Source organism: Eurosta solidaginis, chromosome 1 (genome assembly GCF_040869045.1).
Source record: "Eurosta solidaginis isolate ZX-2024a chromosome 1, ASM4086904v1, whole genome shotgun sequence".
Classification (NCBI taxonomy): Eukaryota; Metazoa; Arthropoda; class Insecta; order Diptera; family Tephritidae; genus Eurosta; species Eurosta solidaginis.
In genome coordinates this window covers 16101173-16128577 of record NC_090319.1, presented here as the reverse complement: position 1 = coordinate 16128577, position 27405 = coordinate 16101173, and the positions used below count along the sequence as shown (strand labels likewise).

At 35.3% G+C, this 27405-nt stretch overlaps 1 protein-coding gene across 5 annotated transcripts; it reads right to left on the bottom strand.

Moving 5' to 3' along the window:
* Positions 1-2619: 2619 nt before the first annotated feature.
* On the bottom strand, positions 2620-27368 carry LOC137249784 (fructose-bisphosphate aldolase). 5 transcript variants are annotated; one of them, XM_067781706.1, is made up of 5 exons: positions 27261-27368; positions 11227-11645; positions 10629-11048; positions 10363-10562; positions 2620-3972 (listed from the first exon to the last, which is right to left on the bottom strand). In XM_067781706.1, the coding sequence occupies exons 2-5, from the start codon at positions 11603-11605 to the stop codon at positions 3877-3879; spliced, it is 1095 nt and encodes a 364-aa protein (XP_067637807.1). In that variant the 5' UTR covers positions 11606-11645; positions 27261-27368; the 3' UTR covers positions 2620-3876. The 5 variants fall into 5 exon arrangements, with proteins under 5 accessions (XP_067637807.1, XP_067637808.1, XP_067637789.1 ...); XM_067781707.1 differs by having other exon boundaries at positions 27176-27295; XM_067781688.1 differs by lacking the exon at positions 27261-27368 and adding an exon at positions 19303-19416.
* Between the last annotated feature and the right edge of the window lie 37 nt (positions 27369-27405).

Here is a 27405-nt window from a genome sequence, read left to right as displayed (position 1 = left end):
AAAAACGGGGATCGAAACGCGTATTTTGATACCACCTTTGATAAGAGTTAGATGGTGCACGGTCTCATAAAACTTTACAAAAAGAAAAAACAAAAAATGTAAAGCCGGTAGATAAACCTTTTTTAATCAAACAGTAATCAACAATTTTGTACACATTTATAGAAAAAACTTCTTTTAAACGAAGGATTACATTGAATAACTTTTTGACTTTATGGAGCGACATTCCTAAGTTGGACGAGACTGGCCGCATTTCGAATGCAGCCAATATAGGTGAAACGATGCGAACGTGAGTCCCATTGATACTAATCACTACTCATGGGAGTCTGTTTAGAGTAAAATGCGATTTTTGATGGTTGGGTTTTAATCCACTTCGCACAAATATGCTCCTCAATAATATCTTAAACCAGTCCAACACCATAATCATTTTAAAATAGGGATAAAGCCTTACCTCGAACGCGTTTGCGGAAATGGTGTTTAATTGTGTTTAGTAATGAGCAAAATGCTTCCTTTCAAGTCTGCAAAATAACTTCATTTGAAGCTCATAATTTGTCACTTAAACATTTTCTTACTTGGTGCTTGGTAGCTCCAAGGGATTGGAATGATCACGCGTATGTTTTCCGTATTCGCGACATGTCAATCACCAAAATTTTCGCCATCATAAAATAGATTTCATATCATATAATATCTTGTAATAACAAAATCACTTTTGCAAATGCTTAAATTTCCGCCACAAATTGATCAGCTGTTCGTTTATATGTCAAATCATCACTTTCCTAGGTTGGCAACACTAATTCAACTTCAACTGAAATTGTAATTCGTAATACCAAACTGGAGTTGAGTTGTCTGAAAGTTGAGTTGTTTCAATTACAACCCAACTAAGTTGGGTTGTATACCGTAATAGGGGCATTAGCGAACTTAAATTATTGCATAATTTTAGGCGCATGGACGCTGAAATGTAAACGCCAATATATTGGAACGATTTACCGTCATTCTTTGACATATTTAGTAAGCAATAAACCGATCTCGATATTGTTCAGTGCTATTTTACATTCACTCAACACATCATACGCGCATTTATTGTTATTGTTGTTGTTGTTATAGCAGTGCTTCGTCCTATCGAATAGGTGTGACCGATGACAAATTGTCATCAATATCCTCTAACGGGAGTCCAAGGAAACTTGCTGTTTTAACAGGGGTGGACCATAATGAGAGGGGTGTTAGAGGCGTTGTTTCCACAATACAGTTAAAAAGATAGTTGGTGTCATGTGGGCACAAGTTTCAAGCAGGGCATATGTTTTATATGTCGGAGTTGATTCTGGATAGGTAAGAGTTTATCCTGTTGCAGCCCTGCAAAAATCGTTGGATCATGTGGTCCAATGGAGTACTTACCATTATACTCCACTGAAATTCAGCAATGGACCAACTCATGTTTCTACACGAACATATTGTAAGCCGATCATTGCTCGTTTTTAACGATTGTAATTACTACACGATGTTTATTGGACTGTGGGTACTCCATGGATTACTCTGATGTAATGCGGAGCTGGAGTGTATGGTCCAGTCCAAGGACATCGCAATGTTATTTGGACCATATTTTTTGTATGAATTGTGGTTAATTTTGGAGCACTCGGGTGGTCCATAGCGAGAACTCCATACATACATGCATGGAGTACTCGCGATTTTTGCAGGGAATATCCAGATCGAAGTTGAGCTAGAGTGACTCGCGTTTCCCTAGGGAGTGTGCGTTCCTCTTATGCAAGTTTAGGGTATTATTTTTTGAGAACAGGATTCACCGGGCAACTCCTGGCATAGAGGTCCAACGCCTGTTTGTGGAGTTTACTGAGGACCTGCTTGTGTTTTTTGGCTTTATACTACGGCCGTGTTCTCAGGTGCCGTATTTCCTCATAATAATTACGGAGATGACTCCTTAAGCCCCTGGGCGGTATTGGCCCATCAATCTGTCTGTTGGGATGCACAGGTTTCTGGGTATTCAACAGGAACTGTTTGGTTGGCATTTCATTTCTCTCCCTAATGGGGAGTATTCTCACCTCGTTATGTAGATGGTGTTCTGGGGATATAAGAAGACAACCCATAACGGTTCTGAGGGCAGTATTTTGGCAGGTTTGTACCTTCTTCCAGTGAGTAGTCTTTAGGCTTGGCGACCATATCGGGATCGCGTGGATGTTCAAAATGGTCGACATTTGGGACGTCCGAGTTGCAAATAAGGTCGCCGATGATTTAGTCGGTGATAATGTCGGGTTTCGCGAGGTGAAAAAACTGGAGAGATCAGGGAGGTAGCCGTTTATTTTATTTGCAAAGCTCATCGATCTGTGGGCCTGGGCCTGTGGCCGTTATTGTGCAGTCATTGGGGTAGGAACACAACTTCTAGTGGCGAAGGTAACTTTGATATGTACAAGTTAAACGAAAGTGGGGATAGGGCACCACCCTGTGGCACCCCTCCTTTCTTCAAAACCATAACCAAATTTAAGTATCTGACTCCATTTTCAAATGCAGTCTTCATGAAGTGTTTAAAAAAGTAAAGTTTGATCTCTGAGCCGAAAAGTCGATAACCACAGAAATGCCGTTTCAAATCACAAAACAAATGAGAACAAATTGCAGTTAGGACTCTATTGTGCATAAAATTTATTATGATAATTTTTTTTTTTTTTTTTTGCTTTAAATTGAATTTTACATGCATTTATTCTAATTCCTATATTTATGGTCATAACCAGTACCAGTTTAAGTCGTTTTTTCTTATTTCTTCGAACCTATTGAATTAGTTGCTTAATAATTTTCAAGATTTAAATTATTATTATATTTTTAACAATATCTTTAGCAAATTACAAACTTTCTTACTAACACAACGTCATCTATTTTGTGCTTAATGCGATTCAGCTTTTCAAACTATCAATTCAACAACTATTAGATTTAAAAATTTTTTCAAAACATCTTTTATGATAGACAGCTTAATACCGATTTTATGGCCAACATCTAATACAAAAATTTCATGATTAATATTTCTTATATACCTGCACGTCAAACTACAGTTTTCAATATCATAGAGTTTTCTTTTTAAATAATAGCACATATAGTTATTGATGTTTTTATATAGTTTTTTATATTTATTTACTTTGCATGCATGTAGCAAATTTTTTATTTTATTAGTCTCGATTTGGTTTTTACATTTCCAACATGATGAATTTGTTATTCACTTAAATAAATGTATATATGTATATATATTCAATAATGACAATGAATATTTTAAAATTATAACAGCAAATATTTCATAGTTTTTTTTATATCATATTTTTAAATTGAGTTATTGGTGCGCATGCGCCGCAGCCATGAAAAGCGTCTACATGCTGCTGTTGAAAATATCTCGTGGTGTTGTTCAAACAGCGGGTTTAAGACTTAAATTGTAGCTATGTAAGTATGCTATGTTCTTTTTACTTTTTTATGATATACATCATATATAATGTGTTGTACCCCTTGAAATTGTTGCCTTTCAAATTCGCTCCATAATAAATTCGAGCATATCAGGTGGGAGGAAAAAACGCAGTAAGGTGATTATGGTTTAACAAACTACTTTCGCCTTTATTAATACATATTTATCATTTTTGCACACCGATGATTTCCTCCTTCGTTGATTTGCTTGCTTGGATTTTCTACATAACTAGAAGCAAACCTTTTTATTTTTTTTTTTTATTTTGTCTATGTGTATCACTTTATTCTTAATAAATAATTACAAACAATAATACATATTTTACAACATTTTAGTTAGTTAAGCCTGTATTTTTATTTTTTGTTGTATTTTTGCTTTTGTCATGGCTCGTGCAGCACCTCCGTTTTGGTTTGATTTATTGTTGATGTGTTTCTTTAGTAGGCGTGGTTGGCAACGAAAAGTGCAGCATCAGCACCAGCACCGACCACACTACCGGCTACATATTTACCCACAGCGGATTCGCCGTTAGCCTGAAATTAGATGAAAAAGATGGAAAATTAAAAAAGTTCTATATTTTTAAGATTTTATAACTCTTTTAACTTGTTAAGTAACAAACTGAGACCTCTTAGGGTAAACTGGGGCAAATTCGCTAACGTGAAATTTGTCATGAAGTAAAGTTTATACATAGGTCCTTGGCTTATACTTCTGTTGTGATTTGACCTTACCTAATGGATCGTGATTAAGCTATACTGTTGTATTCTGGTGAAAACGTGCTTTTTGTCAATTTTCATTCATTGCTAATTGCGGTTGAATAAATTTCGCGCAAATATTTGATTTCGAATTGACCCTTTCACCAGTCAAAACAACAACCAAAAATTCCATCATATTGTGGCGAATATTATCATCACTATGCTTTAAGTAAATAATTACAACGACAAAAACAGCAAGCAGCCACACTTCTGTACATGTACACATTAAAACAAGCAGCCACACTTATGTACAATGCAACGAAGAATATTCGATACACATAACCATCAGACGAAAAACATAAAATACAGATATACATGTATATAGCTAAATAACCAAGCATGAGATACAACTGTTCTAGAAGGCATGCTCGTGAAACGTCTAGACCTTAGTATAAATGAGCGAACGGGGTAACGGAGAGTATAAAAGCAGCGCATGTTGAGGAATCAGTAATCAGTTTGAATTAAACACGCTATTAGTGAAGTATAATTGTGAAGTACTACTCCCAAAGTAGTCTAAATAAAGACCATTTTGAAATACTGAATATTGGAGTTATTTATTCGACAGTTCAGCAATTCGAACGTTAGAAGAAGGTATATAATTATTAGGAATTTCCCAAAATTCATTACAATATGCAAGTCAAAGCTCTTTTAACTTAAAAATTGCAAACTGTATACACTGAAATAAGCCAATCCTTTTCTTATGGCGCTGAATCTGAAAGTATTGGCTCATTTCTAGTCTGGCATTTTTCAAATGTGAGTTAGTCTCGCTTTAAAATTAGCACATGTATTTGAGTAATATTGACAGTTGTTTGCTGTTGAAACGACCAGTGAAAACTTTTAACAGAAAAATCAGTTAGATTGATTGAGAATGTGTAATTTAAAATTTGTAATTGTAATATTGTTATATTGAGACCAACAGTTTCTCTTCTTTTGGAACGACTTAAAAAATTTGTTCTTTTGACAAAAAACTCAGTTTTACCGCATTTCTGTTAATTCAAGAAAAATTTGTTGATTTTACTAGCGTAATTCTTTCGGTGCAGATTTAGTGATATAAATATGTTGAGAGTATGCAACAGTTTAAACCTTCTTCTTGTGGGTTTACCAATACTCCTGCAACGATTTTTTATTACCTCAATAGCCCTACTCGAAGGAAGACTTCAAATTCAACCTCTACAATATTTTCGATCTTCTATAATTACTGAAATATTTGTCAAGATAGATGACCTCTTCTGTACGAAATACTACCAGTCAAAAGTGCGTCAATAGAATATTTTCGTTTTAATGATAACGAGGTTGAGACACCAATATGATCAAAATGTGTGTATGTATGTTGTCGAAAGATATGATTTTATTGATTCTATACCGGAGGTAGGGGTATGAAAATTCGTTATGCACTTAATGCAGTGTTCCGCATTCCATAGCACAATACAACGTTTAGTAACTAATAATTTTTTTTTATCTGATTTTATTTCCTCTTAAAGGCAGGCAACCCACCCCCTCCCCCTTCCTCAAAATAAAAATTAAAATCTTAAGAACAAAAACCAGTACAAGGAAAGCAATTACTTGGAATACATAAGCGAGATTAAGCAAAACGAAAGCACGTGCTGGAAGCTTGTCCTTCTTTGTACTTGGTACTTGCTTCTTCTTGATTTGATAGCTTTGTCTTCGCTAATAGTCGGCCTTGTGCATGGTACGAGCACAGAATGTGCTAAACTGTTTTCTCCTGCAACCCTTACTTCTTAAATCTGCTATTACCTTTGATCCCTCATTAAAAAGCATGTGACGCCAGAAGATAGCGCCAAGTGTTATGATTGGTCATCATGAGCTCAAAATCGATTGGGTCGAGAAAGAAGTTTTAAATTTGAAGTTTATGATAACTTGATTATTTGACAGTTTTAAAAATTGATATGTTATTTTTATGGTCTATACAAGCTCTATGATTACTTCTTACGTTCTTTTGATCTCTTAAGACATCTCAACCCCTCGCCTTTGTTATTTTTCTGTTCGCTGCTGTATTTGTCAAACACTCCGAGTATATATCTTTCATCAAAAGCCTCCCATCAAAAATTTATTCGCTCAGTAGTTGCAGGCATCGGGCTTGTAATAGATTCTCAATTGGCTTCCGAATGTGCAGACAGTGTGAGAGCTATGACCGCGCAATAACCCTGCAAAAATCGTTGGATCATGTGGTCCACTAGAGTACTTATCATTATACTCCACTGTAATGCAGCAATGGAACAACTCATGTTTCTACACGATCATATTGTAAGCCGATCATTGCTCGTTTTTAACGATTGTAATCAATACACGATGTTTATTGGACAGTGAGTACTCCATGGATTACTCTGATGTAATGCGGAGCTGGAGTATATGGTCCAGTCCTAGGACATCGCAATGTAAATTGGACCATATTTTTTGTATGAATTGTGGTTAATTTTGGAGCACTCGGTTGGTCCATAACGTGCATGGAGTACTCGCGATTTTTGCAGGGAACGTTTCGCGAAAGATTGCGCCACCTAGTGGATCGAGATATTTAGAAAAATTTTACAGAACTTCTCAATTCAATGAGATCACAACATATTTGTTGCCAACTCGCTACTAATGTAGGGTGCTGATATTGGATACCTGAAAATCTCGTTATAAATTGATGTTTGGAAGAGAACCAATGATAAACCGAAAAGCGATAGTTTGCTTTCATGTTGGAGCCTCGATGATAGCTGAGAGTAGAGCTTTGAACGGTTCCGCATAGTCTTCATGTTGTGTTGCTAGCCTCGAGCAACGTGAGAAACAGTTGAGCAATGGTACCTACATGCAACATGAACACCCTGCAACTCCTTGCGCTTGAGAAGATGCTTGAATCACAACAGTACTGAATATCTATGACTAAAATGGAGGATCCTACATAATCACACTGTTATATATCTAAAGAATTTTCTTTAGAGGTAATCACGGCCACCGTGGTGTGATGGTAGCGTGCTCCGCCTACCACACCGTATGCCCTGGGTTCGCACCCGGGCAAAGCAACATCAAAAATTTTAGAAATAAGGTTTTTAAATTAGAAGAAAATTTTTCTAAGCGGGGTCGCCCCTCGGCAGTGTTTGGCAAGCGCTCCGAGTATATTTCTGCATGAAAAGCTCTCAGTGAAAACTCATCTGCCTTGCAGATGCCGTTCGGAGTCGGCATAAAACATGTAGGTCCCGTCCGGCCAATTTGTAGGGAAAATCAAGAGGAGCACGACGCAAATTGGAAGAGAAGCTCGGCCTTAGATCTCTTCGGAGGTTATCGCGCCTTACATTTATTTTTTTTTATTTAATCACAGTTTGATGGAATAGTTAGCATTTCGCACTCTAAACCAAAAAGTTTCACAATCTGAGTAGCTTTGTGTTGATTTGTTCTGTATAACTCAAAAACCATGTGTTATATCGCGAGGTTTTTATGGATCGACTTATGCTGAAAAATCGATGTAGAGTTTTTTGAGTTGTGACACTTTTTAGTTAAGGGTTAAGGGTGCGAATATTCACATTTCGAAAATAAAAATTTTTTCATTTACGATTTTTTTTTTATACGCTTTCTTGTAGAAAATTGTATCAGCTGTTTCGAAATGGCATCTGGCAATGGCCATCTCTCGTTTCTTCATGAAACAGTAGCAAGAACGACCGAACAAACATTAATCCCAGAGTGTTAAGCGTGTGAAAGGCTAACAGATGGCAAGGTTGATACCTAAAAGATAACACGAAACTGTGATCACAAGCAGTAATAAAAAGTATAACAAGAGCATAAATTAAGCCTTTATTTTTGTTAACAAAAATCAAGCATAGAAAAGATATTCGAAAATGTTGAGGAATAAAATTAAAAACTGATAATAGTCAGATATTATATAATTTTAAATAAGGTCTAGTAAAAGAAAAGAAATTTGTTAAAACACTGAAAAATATTAGAAATGTTATATACTCATAAAACATATATCTATATTTTATAAAAATATAAATTTATACTATTGTGTAAAGATTATAAAAACTAATAATAAAATCTTATTATTTAATTTTAAAATATGTATATGCGCATGTGTGAGTGTAATGCACTGTCAGCGATTACGCGCCGCTTACGTGAGAATATCCTTTGTGCTATTTGTTTATGTTTAATATTTGTGTGAGGCAACAAATAAACTGGCATTAGCTGCAAAAGATGGTATTGAACCAGGAACATAGATTCCTTGGCATGCGAGTCCATTGGCCTGTTGTTATGTTACGGCAATAAAAAAGTGTTATTAGCGTAGCAAAAGCGATACATAATTTTGTAAATGCGTGCGTGGCATAGAGACGTGAGAAATGAGTGTTTTGCGTAAAGTAATATAGATAAAGGTAGATAAAAACATTCAAATAAAATTTAAATGCAAATCAAGTTAGCAAAACTTAAAATTGTTAAGCAACCTAAATTAGATACACATATAGAATGCAAAAGATATGAAGAGTTTAGAGTTTAAAGCTTTCAGAAAAGTCCAAGCATTAAATAAATATATACAACGATGACTGAATATTGTATGAAACCCAGCTTTCAAGAGTTAACATTTTAAGAAAAAAAAGTGACGGCTCCGTTTTTCTTAGCTAGCCTTCTGCAGATAGCTACGGGCTTTCGAAGATCGAAATTGTGCTGTGAAAAAGTTTAGCCATAAAAGAACTTTTATCGTTTTCAGAAATTAAGTATAAACTTTCGAAATTCGAAGCTCAAATCGTAAGTATAAACCACGGCGGAACCATAAAAGATGGCAGCACGGTGGCATACATACACAAATAAATATTCAAGGCACTTTATTTATGTAATTCGATGGACTTAATCAAAATCGCACTGTGGCGGAATTTGAGGTGTCAAATCATATTAAAAAAGTACCAATCAGCTGATTTGCGGCTGTCACCTGTATGGCTGCGTCGTGGTATGAACTTTCGCAGTTCGAAATTCGAAATTAGGCCTTCCATGTTTTCTTTAATCAGCATAGTTAAAAAATCTGAGAAGATAAAAAATATATATAAGATAAAAATATGAGCAAGGCAAGTAATGAATCCACTTCCTTCTCATCCTGACGGTTTTAGTAGAGAAACTTTACCTATTTAATAAGGAAGCTCATTCTTCTCCCATTCAAGTATATTCGTAGGATCTTGAGACATCACAGTCAGAAGATAACCCAGTGACGAAACTAGTCGACGTATTTATATCAACATCAGCAAATGCATTATCTTTAATATTGCTTTGTCTGGGGATCCCAACAAGAGATACATCAAGGCTAAACACTAGGCCGGGTCGATTTGTGGGGAGGCAAAAAAATCGCCCATTGCTCTGTGAAAATCATATTCTAGGGATAAAAATAAGAAACTTTGCTGAAGGAACCATACCTCTAAAACGAATTCTGATGTCCACCAATTTGGGTCGAACTTATGGGTAGGGGCAAATTTTGAAAAATCCCACTTTGACCCATTTAGAGTGCTCCAATCGAGTCCAAATGTATGACCGACCCCCACTAACTTTGGAGGCCCGACCCACCGTTGCCAGTGGCACACCCCCTGGAACCCCCTGGGGGTTCACCATACAAACATTTCAAAAAATCGCCGGTTTTGCATTTTACATGAAAAAATCTGCTAAATGGCTATGTGGTAATAAGGCCAATTGACCTTATGGCCGTTGACCTTATGTCACCACACCATCACATTAATGCATTGTCATCGGTCCTCGATACGTATGCAAAGTTTCAAATTAATCAGACTTCTAGAAACCGGTGAAAATTAAGCTCAAAGATTCCGTTACATACAGGCCAAACTAATAAAAGCGTGCTAAAAATGAATTTAACTTAGTAATAGAAAAGAAATTAAAAACAATTATTAGAAATTAGCGTTTTTACAACCCTTTTAAAACCAAGGCATCACTGTGATGCATTTGCATGTCGTAAACATAGTTGTGTGGGTTTTTTATTCAACCGTTTTAAAAAATGAAGGTATCACTGTGAAACAATTGCAGATCGTAAAATTGCTTGTGTTTTTTTTTTTAAGCCACCACAAGACACAGCAAGTAGAATTGAAATTACCATTTCATTCTTATTACCTCGTCTCGTAGACCATATGTAACGCAACAGTTTTTGTGAATGCATTAATTCGTTGTGAAAAAGTCAATTTATAAACATACCTTCGCGCGTTTCAACAGCTCATTTTGACCAGCACCAATATTTTCCTTCTTTCCACCCCATGCGCGCAATACGGAAGCTTGCAGGGCACGTCCATATGAGAACGTCAATGCCCATGGTTTCAATAATGACACATTATTGATGGCATTTAAGTGTACAGAAGCTTCCTCCTCAGACTGCCCACCAGACAAGAATGTAATGCCTAAGTAAATAAAACATATGGAAACAGTAATAATTTCGAATTTCGAACTAACAAAAAAGTACTTACCGGGTACAGCAGCTGGTACAGTTCTGCGTAAAGCTTCAACCGTGGCTAACGCTACTTGTTCGGGTGTGTACTTTTTGGGGCATGATTGACCAGCTGTCACCATATTTGGTTTCAATAGAGTACCCTCCAGGTAGACGTGATGATCATTCAACGCCTTGTAGACAGCAGCTAATACAGTTTCGGTCACCTTTTGTGCGCGATCTAAATCGTGTTCACCATCGGGCAATACCTCGGGTTCAACAATTGGTACAATGCGCTGAGATTGACAGATAGAGGCATAACGCGCTAAAACGTTAGCATTCTCCAAGATGGATTGGTAGGAAGGTGTGTTCTTGCCGATTTTCAAGACGCAACGCCATTTAGCGAAATCACAATCATCCTTCTTGTATTGTGCGCAACGTGCAGCCAAATCATCCAAACCTTTGGGGGAGTAGAACACAAAAAGAGAAAAGGTGAGTTTTATGAAATTTTTGTTTTCTAATGCAGTGATGGCCCCGCCCGAGCGCCTATTTGGTGGCGAGCTGCGTGACTACTTGAAATGATTATTACACACCACATTTTTTTCCAATCTAAATTAAATTCAATTTAATCTTCTTACCCTGAGTGGTGCACTCGTCTTCCGAGCCGAACAATGGCACAACACCCTTGTCGACCTTAATGCCGGGGATGATGCCACGCTTCTTCAACAACTCAACAAATGGTGTGCCGTCATCAGCCTTTTGGTACAATGTTTCGTGGAACAAAATCACACCGGAAATATTCTCACCAAGCTTAGGGTCAGTGGTGAACAACAGCTGACGGTATTGGCGACGGTTTTCATCAGTATTTTCAACACCAATATCCTGCAGACGTTTACCCATTGTGGAAACTGATTCATCAGCAGCGAGGATACCCTTTCCGGGTGCAACAATAGCGCGCGCAATGCGGCTAAGCTCCTCCTGCAATTCCTTTGATGGGTAGTTGAAGTAGGTAGTCATGTTGAAGATTTGATTTTTAAGGGTATGATGTTGAAAATGACTGCAATGAGTAGATAAAGAGAAAAAAATGGAATATTAAAAATTATGTTATAAAGTAGATTAAATTAAATTTTGAATAGCAATAAAATTTTGTTCTGTACTTTTGGAAACGTGCTCTTCAATTTGGTGAGAACATTGTGAGAGAAAGTTTTTTAAACATGCTGATAGCGTGTTGAGGAACATTGTTTGGCTGAAGGCAACATTTGCAGGTTAAAGGTGAAACAAAATTATACGCTATCCACACGAATCTTCTCATTCTTAATTCACATTATAATTTCACAGAAAGTCCAAGAAGAGGAATAATTTTTGAAGTTCTGACGAAGCATTTGCGGGTTTTCGTATGAATAATGAACACTCGGCGAAAGCAACGTAGTTCGCGAACTATGAAAAAATTATTACAACACTGAATTCTAATTCACGCCGATTGTATGGTCCGGCACTTTTTCAAACTGTTTCGCCCCCAAGCTTCTTTTGATCATTTGGATTTAAATCGATGCTTCATTTAGCTATTAAGAAGCAAAAAATAGTGATTATAAAGAAAATTTAACCGAAATATTTCTTATTATATATTTGAGAAATCAAATCACTCAGTAGTGAAGAGTGTAGTATTCCCAACTCATCGCTTTTTTTTTGAACTATGCCCCTACTAATAATAAAATGTATATAATTACTATAAACTAGAGTCCGACCGAATATTTGACTTCTGTTCAGTTACTGTAACTTCGTATTCGGTTTGGGTTCGGGTAGTCATTGAGTGCTATAGACCAAGGGCACTCAATAGCAGTGACAAATTGTATCACTTTTCGCCGATTGAATTCTCCTTTTTTATTTTCCATATTTAATATTTATTAACTTCTATAACTTTTTTAAGTAAAACTATGCGAACCAATTTTAAAAACGTAGTTTCGAACTTTATACATGTGGCGGTGCAGTTCAAGTTTTCAGAACAAAAGTGTTGCTTAGCAATGAACTTTTATATATTATATTGTTCAACAAGTTTTCATAGTTCAGTCATTAAATATTTTTCATTGTGAAATAATGAAATACTTTTATATTTAAATTTCAATTGGAAATATTTATTCTTATTTTCCTATATACATATGTAGGTCTATCAACATTCGCATTGACTTTTAACAATTTTTTTGCAAGCTTGATTCACATTTTCTTCCATATACTAAAATAAATTTCACATTATATATACATACATATGTGTGCATCTAAAACACCCTCCGGAAACAAAATTTTCAAAAAATTATTGGGAATTTTGGGAGTCCTATAACTTCACTTATTAGACTTTAGACTAAAATTTGTTGGACTATAAAATTGCATTCTCAAAATATATGCAGACAACATGTAAAATTTTCTCAAATTCCCAAATTTTTCGAAACAATTTTTGAAATTGCCGTTAATAGTTTCAATTACAAAAGCTTTTCTTAAAATATTGAAAATAAAATCAGAATAATTTAATTGACGTAGTTTGATAAGAATTTCCATAGCTTTTTCTGTTTGCGGCTGTTTACAATAATTTTGAATCCGTTTGAAAAAGTTTTATAAAATTGTATTTAGAATTTCAGTTTTCAAATATGCAGTTTTCCGGTTAATTAATTTTGGTCTGGACGTTCTCCAACTTTTTGGGAAACGTTTTCAAAATTGGTTCACATAGTTTTCGTTAAACAATTCTTTGAAGTATTTTTTAAGGTTAAAAGAATTTGAATAATAAGAAAATAACTGATCATGATTGCAAACCATTTTTGTTGCTAAATTTTTCAGGGTACGAACTGGCCGTACCTTGAGATAAGAGTCGAATGTCTGGTACAGGACGGATTCGGCCCAAAATTTAAATTCGGTCGAACACTTCAATAAAAATATACATATTTAAATAGGTGTATATACTGCCAGTATTTAATACAATGTTTAAATTTGTAATTTTTTTATGTCAGAACAAATGCAATTGATAAAATGATTTTAGGGTTATCTTACTTTGTAAACGGATCAAAACTTTATTGTGAAGAAAATGATAAGAATGCGGTTCCTCTTTGAATGTAAAGTTTCTATAAAAAATTCTGAATGAATTTAAACGTAGGACTGGGTCGATTTATTAAACGATATCGCGCCATCGATTTTTCGATAGGATTTGGGCTCAGGAAAAAAGTTCCACTACGCATACCCAAAAAAATAATTTTCCAGCCTCCGAAATTTCATTTCTTTGACTTTTTTCGACTTTGATTTTTAAGGTAAGAGGACCTGAGGAACACCAGAAGAAAAATTGATGACCCCAGAACGTGTATTTTTAAAGATTACTTTTTGCGTACGATAACCAAGATACATATAGGACGGGGTTGAAAACCGAGTTGACCGAGCTTATGAATAAGTAATGGGTGCGATACTTTGTCGAAAGCTTTACTGAATCGGTGTAAATTACATCAGTGTGAAGGCCTTTTCTAAATCCATTAGAAACGTGGGTGGTAAATTCTAGTAAATTGGTGATAGGTGATTTGCCCTTACAGAACCCATGTTGCGAGCTTGCAATTATGGGGGAAAATAGAGAATGTTAGGTGGTGGGTAACAATAGCCTGGACATTCTCGAACTTTTTGGGAAACGTTTTCAAAATTGGTTCACATAGTTTTCGTTAAACAATTCTTTGAAGTGTTTTTTAAGGTTAAAGAAATTTAGTAATAAGAAAATAACTGATCATGATTGCAAACCATGTTTGTTGCTAAATTTTTAAGGTACGAACTGTACGTACCTTAAGAAAAGAGTCGAATGTCCGGTTCAGGAAGGATTCTACTGAATATTCAAATTCGGTCGGACACTTCAATAAAATATAAACATGTACATAGGCGAATCTACTGCAAGTATTTAATAAAATTTGTAAATTTTTTTAAAGTCAGAACAAATGCAATTGATAACAGGGTTTATATAACTCTACTTAATTTGTAGACGGATCAAAACTTTATTGTGAAGAAAATGATAAGAATGCGGTTGCCTGTGTGTATGGAAAGTTTTCATAAACAATTTTGAAAGAATATGAACCTAGGTATGTACATACCTTTATAAGATTTAAGGTTTAGCCAAGCAACGATTCGAATTTATTTAGTTTAAATTATACTTCGCTTATTAATTCGGTTCATATATTATTGTACGTATGTACACATAATTTAAAAAAAAAAATCACGAAAGGTACAAGAAAAGACGACCGTTTAGGATGAAACACTACACAGATACTGAACCAAAATAGCCACTCTAGATTGTCATAAAGTCCAAAATAAATACAAATTGAAGGCTGGTATCTTTCCAGGTGAGCTGAGAAACGTTTAGGTGTGTGTCATATATGTAAATGTTTGAAGGAGCTCATATAAGAGACGGAGGCGCATGTCCTCCAATACGACTTTTACTTTCTATATACTTCAATGTCAGGCAGAGAAAGTGAGTTATGAGTGAATATAAAATGTGGGCGCGCACAACCTACAACAACTATTTTCTTTCATGCACATGCGCAATAAAGCTGTCACCATTAAAATATGTATAATACAAATTCTCTACGTATCATCAACGTACAAATTTCGATTCGCTCAATTTGTATGATGCAAATAAATTCCTGACCGCACACCTTATCACCCCACGACCGACAACAATTATGGTGGTGTGTGGATAAGCAAACATTCCGATATATACATACATACCTATGTATATTTGCAGACGACATTGCTGAAGGTCAAGTAGCAAGGTAAACATGTTGAGATACACTGAAAACCGCGCAACATTTGTGTTTGCCCAAAAGGCGAGTATGTGTAAATTTGATGTGTTCCCAGCAAAAAATTGTGTAAGCGATTATAAGAAGTTACACTGCAAATGTTCAAAAATTTCCACAAAAAGAGAAGCTGAACTTGGAAAGACAAACAAACTAATAAAATACCCGCTTGTGCTGCAGAATGTTGTGAATTATTTATCACTCTCTGCATCTCTAATGGCCGGGTCACAATCAACGTTTTAATATCGATGCCTTCAACGCAATCTTATGCATGCCAGTAACATAGCCACAATCACGCAAAACGTTGCGTTTGTAAATATGAGGGAACTTCAGACTTGGCAATTGAAGTTTATTTCGCCTTGCATTCACGTAGAAAATTTTGCGAATCACTGTTATAGGATTTCTCACTATACAAGAAATATACTTGCTAATATATTTTGTGTCCTATTTATTTGTTAAATTGCAGCTTTTAACTGTGAAAATGTTAGAAAAGTTACCAGCGAGTGGAAAAAACTCACAAATTTCACTTGCATAGTGTGAAAACAACCTTAGCCAAAGCAAATGTCGAAATATTTTTCTTATGCTTTGCTTGCAACAAAAGTTGGAAGTTGCTACTTTTTCATGTCAGATGGCGCTGGTGTCGCTTGAACTGCCGTTCCCCATAAAAATGCGTGCAATCTACTCATCATGCATAAGACTGCGTTAAGAGTATTCCAAGTAGTGGGTCCCCACTCACCAGTTCAACTGTCTTGGAGGAGCAATTTTCATTATTTCCTATTCCTCAATTTTGCTGAATAACGAGAGCTTGTGCTAAAAAGCATTTCTACAAACAAAACAGGCATTGCTCAAAGAATTTAAGCTAAAATATAAGGCTAGGGTACAGCTAAGCTTAACAAACTAGTTCCAAATTAGTTGATAAATTATCCCGAAAGATTTCTCTGAATAATCCAAAAATAATACCGAAGTTATCACCAAATTGCGCTAAACCGAAAAAGCGCCGAAAAACCATAAAACTGTCCAAAAATAATTTCAATATTATGCTGAAACGAGCCGTAGCCATGGGCATCTTGCGCAACCAATCTCTCTTATCAAAAATCAACAGAAATCAGCTGTTCTATCAATCAATTAAAATTTCCAGCTTCCGCTGCCATCTGGCGTATGAGAGCATTTGCCGGTAATGCAGTGCAAATATTCACAATAGTGCCATAGTACAAATAGATTTCTTTGTGTGCTCACAATAGTTTATTTTTAGCAAAATATTTTAATAGAATATAGCTAAACAAAAGCACTACGACCAAAATTTCCCAAAGCTCGCTGATAGCCCGAATCTCCATCTTTACAACCAAAACTTTATTTATAGATTTGGATTCCAAATAAGAGCGAAAAAGGGAAACGAATATAAAAACAGCAATTAGAAACAATATATATGATGATGATAGTACCGAATTGATCCCGAAAAAATATTTTAATGTTCTCAAGAAGATTCGAAAAGAATTCCAAAATTCTGTCGGATTAGTCATGTAGTTATCTCTAAACTAGTACCGAACAAATACCGAAATAGCAAAAAAATTACCATATGGTTCCGAAACATATATGTAATACTCCTATATTGCTACAAAAGCGCTAGGTACATTCCCAAACATCAGAGTGCCGATATATTGCTGTTTAAACGTTTTTGTTTTTGTATTCAATAATCGAATGTACCTAAATTTTAATTTTTTCTTGTCACACTTATGCTGCTACAATCACAAAAATTTTGTAGGCTGTCTTGTTTTGTTTTCGAATTCAAAACACATTGCGAGCATTTTCTATTAGCAATATAGGAGTATTACATATATGTTCCGAAAAGATGATGAAAGTGTCCTGAAATTATTCAAAAAAATCTATCTTATCTTATCTTTGGTCTTGTATTTACAGCTCGCTGATAGACTGCACTTATTTTTTTTTAATGTTTGTGTTCTGAACGAGTTTACTGTACAAATACCTGTATTAAGATTGTTTTCGTGTAAATTCGAATATGGGGAGATGTGTAGCGATCAGTGTTCGCAGAACCTCGCTTTTACTTGTCGTCCTGTTTGTCTTTTGTGGCTGTTTTGAATGTCTCTGTCCATTCTGCGGAAGTTAGCGTTGTCTCTTATGAGTAGGTCAAGCGTTATTGGAATAAAGGAAGAAGCTACAGGCCTCTACTCTTTGACTTGTGAGTGCTGTAGTTTACTAACTATAGGAATGATAACCACCCTTACTCTACTCTAAGTTTCTGAGATATATAGCCCTCCCGAGTGCATCCTGAAAAATCAAAAGCCTGTTTTCTGCTGAAATGTGTATCTCAATACAATAACAATATACTTTCATAAACTGTTAATTTAACCTACATACTATATATATAAATGTAAATTGAAAATATTCACTATATATGTATGTATGTGTATGGGTCTAAAAAAAGTAGCAATAGTCCGGCCATGAATTTGAGGCTTATTTTGTAATCTTTGCAAATACAGGCGAAATTGTTTTTTATTATAACTTGGTTGCCTTATATCTGCTTTTAAATTTTGATATATTACAATTTTTTATGTTGAGAATATCTAAAAAAAAAAAACAAAAAACTATGTTGGTACTCCCTAATGTAAATGTAAGGTAATGTTGGTACTCCCTAATGTAAATGCTTGTGTCTATTGGTAAACAACCTTATCAATGTAGACAGTAGGTCATTTTCATTGCTCTAAAGCGCCCCATTTAAAACATTCAGAATTGTTGACGACCAAGATGAAATGGTAGATATGTACATTAGGGTCGTTCTTAAAATATTAAAGTAACGCTTTTTTCAGTTTCACCCTTTCAAACGGATGGGCTGCACTGGATGGCGGCACTGGTCCACAGATATAACAAATAAATTTTGGTAGCGATTAGAGATGGTTGATACGCCATAAATCAAAATAAAAATTTAGAATTGAGTTCAGATTTCCCTATAAAGATATGATTTTCTTGTCCTATTATCCAAAATCGATAATATTTTTAAGCACAGCTATCACTTAAAAAATTTTACTAACGATACGACACAAAGAAGGGATTCCTATATAGATTTTTCAGATCTTTGGCAATCAAATTAAATGGGGTTATACTGAAATGACAGGCTTTGGACGGAAAAAAATTCCGATACATGGAACTTCTGCAAGCCGACTTCAACATCTTCAATCGAGACCAAACATATAATACGATCAACTAAAGCTCTATCAATTTTGGGTTTTAGACAAAAAAACAAAAAAAAAAACAAGTAAAGGTGTCTAAGTTCGGGACATTATATACTCAGCGTGAGCTTCAGTTGTACATTTCATTTCAGATAAATTACTTTTCTCACAAAGTGGCACTGAGGTATTGGCTACGGATTTAAAACTCACCAATTTGGTCTTAAAAATGTTTCAAATTCACCTTGTGAGTTACAAGCGCCTGCAGAGGCTTATTTGAGAAAATACTGTTTTCTCAAATGAAAAACACCGGAAAGAGAATAAAGAATATTTAAAAGCCAAAGTAGGAAGGATTATCTATCCTCTCAAATTTCGCTCTCTGGCCTTGATATCCCTGAGTTCTTAAAAGCTCTCGAAAAATCGTTTATTGAGGAGCTTCATTGCATCGCTGGTTTTTTTCTCCTAATCAGAAAAATATGTACTTTTAGTAGTACCACAGCTTGACTCATATCATGAGTACTTTTTGATAAAATGTTATAACGAATTAAATAACAGCCCCAGAGCGACTGATCTTCCTGGTGTTATACTAATTCTTGCTTTAATTTTTTTTACAAAGAATTTCATCTTTTTTAAAAACCAGACACTATTTTTGAAGAAAGCTATGACTTGTTTCTTTTTCAATGCGTTCTTTCACAATCTTAGTTATCACATGTAAAATATTTACCTCACTAAAATAAAATGCACCTCCTTCAACGGTGGCAACTTCAAACGTAATGCAGCTTTAGCTACTTGGTTGCCGACTTTCATTTATGTATATGCTTGAATTTTCAAATCTCTATATACCTACACGTTTATCAATGTTTAAAAAGCTATAAATGTACATACATACATATATTCAAGCCACATAAAGTTATGTAGCCAAAAACCATTTTGATAACGAAGCACTTCAAAACAAGTTCCTCCAACCTTATCACTGTCATATTGTAATCACTATAGTAAATATGTAAAACATAATTATGCATTTACACATTATGCACATGGATTGATATATAATGTGCAATAGGGTGCACCTATTTATTTGAAAAGAAAATATTCACTGAGCTACAAAAGAGCTTTACATGAAATCATAAAAATGTAGAAACTCAAATCCTTCCTAACCGGATAACAGGAACAATTACGATATATAATAGAATAAGATGTACTTATACCAAGTAACAATCAAAAATATCGGCTACCCAATTAAATTGGTTAATTTAATTTAATTTATTTGGATTAAAGTCGACACAGACACAATGCGGTCGACTACTAAGATATATAAAACATAAAATTAATGCTAGAATTAAAAATATTTAAATTCAACCATACATAGGAAAGAAAGTACAAAATATCAGGCCAGACGTGACAGTATTGAATTATGCAACTCGGAAAACGAACATTCAAAACTGATGCAGTTATACAAGTTGTTGTAGTGCGAACACCAACTTCGCAGTGGATTATTTTTGGCAAAATTTTGCCGGCAAAGTGGTAAATAAAAAGGCACAAAGTGCCTGGACGTTCTACCAGGAACAGCAAAATTTAGTCGACTAACAAGATCAGATGAGTCGATCTCGCCCATAATGAGCTTGTGAATGAACATTACCCCGAGTAAAGTTCTTCGATTTTCTAAAGTTGGCAGATTTATAAGGAGAAGCCTATTTCTATATGGTGGCAAATGCACACTAGAATCCCAGTTAAGACCACGTAGTGCAAATATAATGAATTGCTTCTGTACTGACTCAATACGCTTTATAAAGTTTTGATACCCTGAGCACCAGACACATGAACAATACTCTAAGATTGGTCGTACCAACGATGTGTAGAGGGTCTTAGTCAGATACGGATCATTAAACTCCTTAGCCCATCGCTTCACAAAACCGAGTATACCCGTTGCTTTGCTTACCATTGATGAAATATGCGTATTAAAAGTCAGTTTAGGATCAAAAAGAACGCCTAGATCACTTACGACAGATATACGCTCCAAAGGCGTGCTGTTTAACGTATACGATGTCAAACTTGGCTTCACTCGGTGAAATGCAGTACACCAACATTGAAACGAGTCCAAGTCTGCCTGAAGAAACTCCACACGGGAAGACTCCGAAGGCAAGTATGAGTAACAAAGTTTAACATCATCCGCATACATAAGAGTTCGGGAATGTATGAGAGTTTGTGGTAAGTCATTTATAAACAAGGTAAAAAGTAACGGACCCAAATGACTACCCTGAGGCACACCAGACGTTACATCAAACAACCTAGAAAGGCTGTTTTTAAACAAAACTTTTTGAGTCCGATTCGCGAGATAGCTTTCGAGCCATGCAAGTAAATGCTTCGGAAATCCAAGTAAATCAAGTTTGTAAACTAAAAGCTCATGATTGACAGAGTCAAACGCTTTACTGAAGTCGGTATAGATCACATCCGTTTGCCCATTGTTTAAAAATCCATCCATTACAAAAGAAGTAAACTCTAGCAAGTTGGTAGTAGTTGATCTACGCGGCACAAACCCATGCTGGCAGGGCGATAATATGGAGATACACATGTGTTGAAGTTGACATGTAATTATTCGCTCAAATGTTTTGGTAATAGCTGAAAGCTTAGCTATACCTCTATAGTTCTCGATACTAGACCTACTACCTTTTTTGTGTAAAGGTATAATAAATGATTTCTTCCAAATCAATGGAAAAGTGGCAGATTCCACAGATAATTGGAATAATTTATGTATCGGCTGAGATAAGTTAACTGCAAGGTATTTGAGTACACAGCTAGGAACACCATCTGGACCCGGAGAAAAAATCGGTTTCAAACCGAGAAGGCTCTGAAGAACAGTATTCTTATCAATTACTGGATTAGGAATGCAATTAAAACTTTCCAAGTTGTAGGAGTGTTGACTGGGTTGAAAACGTTTAGATGAGTAGGTCGACCTGAAGAATTCTGCAAATAATTCCGCAATATCATTATCAGAACTAGCATTCCTGCAACCAAAAGAAAAAGTAGCTGGAAAACCAGATGTTTCCTCTTGGAATTAACAAAACTGTAAAATCTTATCGGATTGTTGAAAAATTGAAATTTACAACTGCTTAAGTACAACTTATAACATTGTTGGTTTAGACAATGAAAGTTGCAACGAGCAACCGAATATTTAGAAAAATCGGCAGATGATCCTGATCTCTTGAAACGTTTATAAAGCCTAGATTTAACATTATTGAGTCTAATAAGTTGTCTTGTGAACCAAGGTGGTTTACTTGTTCCAGCACTAACACATCGAAGGGGGACACAGCTTTAAAAGAAGCCATCAAGAATACCGTAAATAATGAAGTCGCTGAGTCGACGTCATTACTCGAATAAAGATCTGACCAGTCATGAGTAGCAATCAATTCATTGAGTTTTATGAAGTCCGCCTTATAAAAACATCTTGAGCGGGATCGAGATTTTAATTTTGTAAAGCACAGCTCCATAGGAGGCTGAATAATATCAATTGCTATTTCAAGCGTAGGATGTAAGGGATCTTCTGGAAAAGATAAAAGAGAAATACGATTGAGAGCAATACCCACTGATTCATCCACAAATACCAGGTCAAGAATTTTGTTTTTACAATTTAAAACATTGTTGATCTGTACTAGAGATGTATCTAAAATATTCTTAACGAAATCATGCTGACAGGTGGGAGTCAAAGTGTTTGAGTCGCTCAAGCTCATCCAATTTACCGAGGGTAAGTTGAAATCACCAAGAACGACTAAGCGATCTTTGTCTCGCAACTGAGAGTACAAGTTTCGAATAGCTAAATTATGGCAATTGTAAACATACATATCCGACCGGGGCGGAATATATGAGCAACAAATATATAAGTTAAAACATCGCATTGAAATCTTTACTGCTATAAACTCAATTACAAATGCGTTGTCTAACAACAGCAACTCGGATGAAAGGCTTGAGTCCACAGCAATAAGAACGCCGCCTGCTCTAGATATACGATCACGCCGGTAAACGACGTAGTTACTTGAAAAAAGCTCAGCGTTGAAATTGTCAGGTTTTAACCAGGTCTCGGTGAAAGCAACAACCTGCGCTGTAAAAGCGAAACTGTTAAGAAAAAAGGTATTTAATTTAGATTGTAAACCACGAACATTTTGGTAATGAACGACTATAGAGAGTGAGTCGGTGACTACTTTTTTGCTGTACCCGCGGTGAAGGTAATAGAGTTTTTTGGCACTATATTGGTATTTCTCTTGTACAAATGCACCACAGAATGCTCCGGCCAAAAAGAACTGTCTGCAGAAGTTGATGTAGATGCAGCTGACGAACCCACTGTGGTCGACTTCTTACGACGTTTGCTAACACCTGTACGTTTGCCTTTATTACCCTCATCAACATACTGTGACTCAACAGCATGCTTTGTGTTATTAGTTTTTAATGTAGTATTGTTTGCGGTTTTGTTGTGCGTTTCATTGTTATTATTATTTTTTACTAGAGAAGAAGCATAGGTACTAGCTTTAGCGCGACCAATGCTGTTGACCACCGTTAGGTTAGGTTCAAGTGGCTGCCGTCCATATCGGAGCGGCACACTTAGGCCTTTATAGGCCCATTGTGAAACCACACGGATTTGTTCCTACTCTCCTAATCAAACCACTACGTTGAGTTTGTGAAGCTAACTAAGCGTCGTGTATTGACCTCAGCTATATCAGTCAGATCTACGAGATCATCTTGCCCATAAAACGTTGCCTTCGTCTACCGAGCGCTGGACATTCACAGAATAGATGCCTAACAGTTACTGATTTGCTTGAAGTTTCGATACCGCCTTGACTAGCTTATTATTTGAGAAGCATTCGAAATATTTGAGAGGAACCCAGAGAAGGGAAGGAGATGAAGAAAAATAAGTGGTGGTTGAGGGATAGGAGTTAAGCGGGATTGAGAGAGAGAAAAATCGAAGAAGTGAAAGGGGCAAGATACGGAGGAGAGACAGGGATCAAACATGGAAAGGAGGAGGAGGCAGGAATTTACAAACTATTTTCAGAAAAGAAAACGCTGTTAGTGTCGTATAGTTTCTTAGTGGTTTATAGGAATAAAGGTATTGAAATCGGCCGGTAAGGTGAAGTAGGCATTCTTTATTTGGTATAGAAATACCACATATGGGAGTGAGATTGGAACAGGGAGTGGTAGTGGAAGTGGGAGTGTTGGTGGGAGTGGGTATGAGAGTAGGAATGGAAGTGAAAATATTAGTAGGAGTGGGTGTAGTAGTTGGAGTGGTAATGGGTTCGGGAGTGGAATAAAGATAAACGAAATAAGGGTTGGACAAGAATAAGAAGAAAAATGAAAGCAGAAGTAAAAGAGAATGGAATATATTCAGATATTCTTTATCAAAGGATACAATTTATAACAGCTCAATGAATTAATCAATTTGTATTAAACACTTTTTTTGTATATTTTGTGAATAAATAAAATAGTTTTATTTTTAAATGAAACATTTTTAATAAAAAAATTTGTCTTATCATTTACGTTGCAGTTGGGGGTTGCACAAGATGTTAAACTGTTGCAAAATATTGAAATCCCAGTATTACAGTAAGGGGATCCCGTAAATTCCAGTATTACAAAAACCGAAAAATTGGCATCCCTAGTACACATATTTCCTTAATGCTGACAAATATTTCTTATAAAATAGGAAAAATCGCGTAATAACGGCGCCCACTTTTGAAAATGCTTCCTGTCAAAGAACTGAAACTAAATGAACTGCACGAACTAACAGCTGAGAACCATTGTAAGGTTCAGTTCCAGCCGAACTTAGTATCCTAAACATGCTTTTATACGCAGCTGTACTTGTACCCAGCTTATTATAACTTTGGTTGGATAACGGTTGGTTGTACAGGTATAAAGGAATCGAGATAGATATAGACTTCCATATATCAAAATCATCAGTATAGAAAAAAATTTGATTGAGCCATGTCCGTCCTTCCGTCCGTCTGTCCGTTAACACGATAACCTGAGTAAATATTGAGATATCTTCGCCAAATTTGGTACACGAGCTTATCTGGGCCCAGAATAGATTGGTATTGATAATGAGCGAAATTGGATGATAACCACGCCCACTTTTATATATATACCATTTTGAAAAACACAAAAAACCTGATTATTTAGTAAATAATACACCTAGAATGTTGAAATTTTACGTGTGGACTGATATTGGGACTCTTGATAAAATTTGAAAATCTTTTTTAAAATGGGAGTGGCACCGCCCACTTGTGATAAAATCAATTTTACAAATATTATTAATCATAAATCAAAAATCGTTAAACCTGTCGTAACAAAATTCGGCACAGAGGTTGCTTTTACTATAAGGAATTCTTTGAAGAAAAATTAACGAAAACGGTTAAGGACCACGCCCACTTTTATATAAAAGATTTTTAAAAGGGTCGTGGACGAATAAAATGAGCTATATCTTTGCAAAAAAGAGCTTAATATCAATAGTATTTCATTTCCCAAGTGGATTTATAACAATAAATAGGAAAAACTTTTTCTTTGTAAACTTTTAGTTTTTGAAGTTGTTGCCCGTATTCAATTTTATTTAAACATAGCGCATATGAAGAATAGGAAATCTTGTGAATTGCAAAATTTTTTATAAGGTAGTATTTTATAATTTTTTTATGTCAGTAATGTTGCATTTATCATTTCTGTTTGGTTATTATATAATGATGTAATTTTTTATTTTTAATCTTGCATAATTATTCTTCTTCTGGCTATAGTTTTGTTTTTTTGCAAAAGTGCATTAACATGCTATGAGTATATTTAGGTAAATAAGTGAATGCCCTTGCCCTTCGACGCATATATACATACATATATACAAACAAGTAAAGGTGTCTAAGTTCGGGTGTAACCGAACATTATATACTCAGCGTGAGCTTCAATTGTACATTTCATTTCAGATAAATTACTTTTCTACATAACACGTGGCACCGCCCGTTAAAAAAAATGTCTCCCCATTTCCTCTTACAAAAAAACTTGATAAGTGAAATATCATTGATTCAAAGCTATTTTTTGTTAAGTTATAGCTTATTATTCTAGTCTACGACCCTTTTAAGCTTGTTTTATATCTAAGTTGCCGTAGTCTTTAACCGATCCAGTCCATTTTTACTAGAAATATTTTCTGCTATAAGGAAAATATTTGTACAAAATTTCATTACGAAATGTTAATTTGTCTTCGAGTTATGGCTCCCGAAACATAGAAAATTGCTTAGTCATAAAAGGGGCGGTGCCACGCCCCTTTTTTAAATTTGAAGGTTTTCCTATTTATTGCTATAAATGCACTTGGGAAATGAAATACCAATGATATTAAGCTCTTTTTTGCAAAGATATAGCTTATTTTATTCGTCCACGACCCTTTTAAAAATCTTTTATATAAAAGTGGGCGTGGTCCTTAACCGATTTCGTTAATATTTCTTCAAAGAATTCCTTATAGTAAAAGCAACCCCTGTGCCGAATTTTGTTACGATAGGTTTAACGATTTTTGATTTATGATTAATAATATTTGTAAAATTGATTTTATCACAAGTGGGCGGTGCCACTCCCATTTTAAAAAAGATTTTCAAATTTTTATCAAGAGTCTCAATATCAGTCCACACGTCTAATATCAACATTCTAAGTATATTACTTACTAAATAATCAGGTTTTATGTGTTTTCCAAAATTTTATATATATAAAAAGTGGGTGTGGTTAACATCCGATTTCGCTATGTTCAATACCAATCTATTCTGGGTCCAGGTAAGCTAGTGTACCAAATTTGGTGAAGATATCTCAATATTTATTCAAGTTATCGTGTTAACGGGCAGACGGACAAACGGCCGGACGGACGGGCATGGCTCAATCAATTTTTTTTTCGATACTAATGATTTCGATATATGAAAGTCTATATCTATCTCGATTCCTTTATACCTGTACAACCAACCGTGACCCAATCAAAGTTATATACTCTGTGTGCAAAGCACTCTGAGTATAAAAAACGCAGACAAATATATGTATGTATATGACGCATTGGTAGTTTCTCTTCCTACTACTTCTATATACATACATATATGGTGTATGTATGTATGTATGAAAACTTTTTAATAAATGTTCATACAAAAACACTTTGTCGCGCACTACAATAATAATAAAAAAGTAATTTCCCGAAAAACGTAATTGAACGAAGACCAAACTACGAATGCATGTTACTACCACCACCTACTACATACCAAATTATTATATGACCATTGCGTGCAGACAACGTCATGGACACAATTTATATCTACGTATTTTCCACAAGCATGTATGTACTATGTAGATATGAATTACACAATTTCACGTATCTTATCATAATCCAATTGAAGTTAACGCACTTTTTCACGAAACACCTTTCAGATGAGTAGGAAACGCAATCTGAATATGCAGTTACGAAATCACTTCAACCCTCACGCTCCCCAAAGAGAAAGCATGTCCAGTCTTAACTCACATACTCTCACTATTTGTGGCTTTTATTACGAATTAATCACTAAGATATTTTGTGGCGTAAATATTTGCAAATTTTTCACATTCGCACTCACCACGAGTAAATATTTTTTTTAATTATTTATTATTATTTTTCTATAAAAATTTATTAGCACAATTTTTTAGTTCCCATTTACGTACCTGCAGGTTCAACTTTATTTTTCACTTTGAGCTTTGCGAGGTGGCGAAGTGTCTGCCGAAAGGTTGAATGGAGGTCGTTTTACTTTAGATTGTCATTCAGCTATTCAGTCGATATGCCGGCTATGTTGAATATTGCGCAATATCA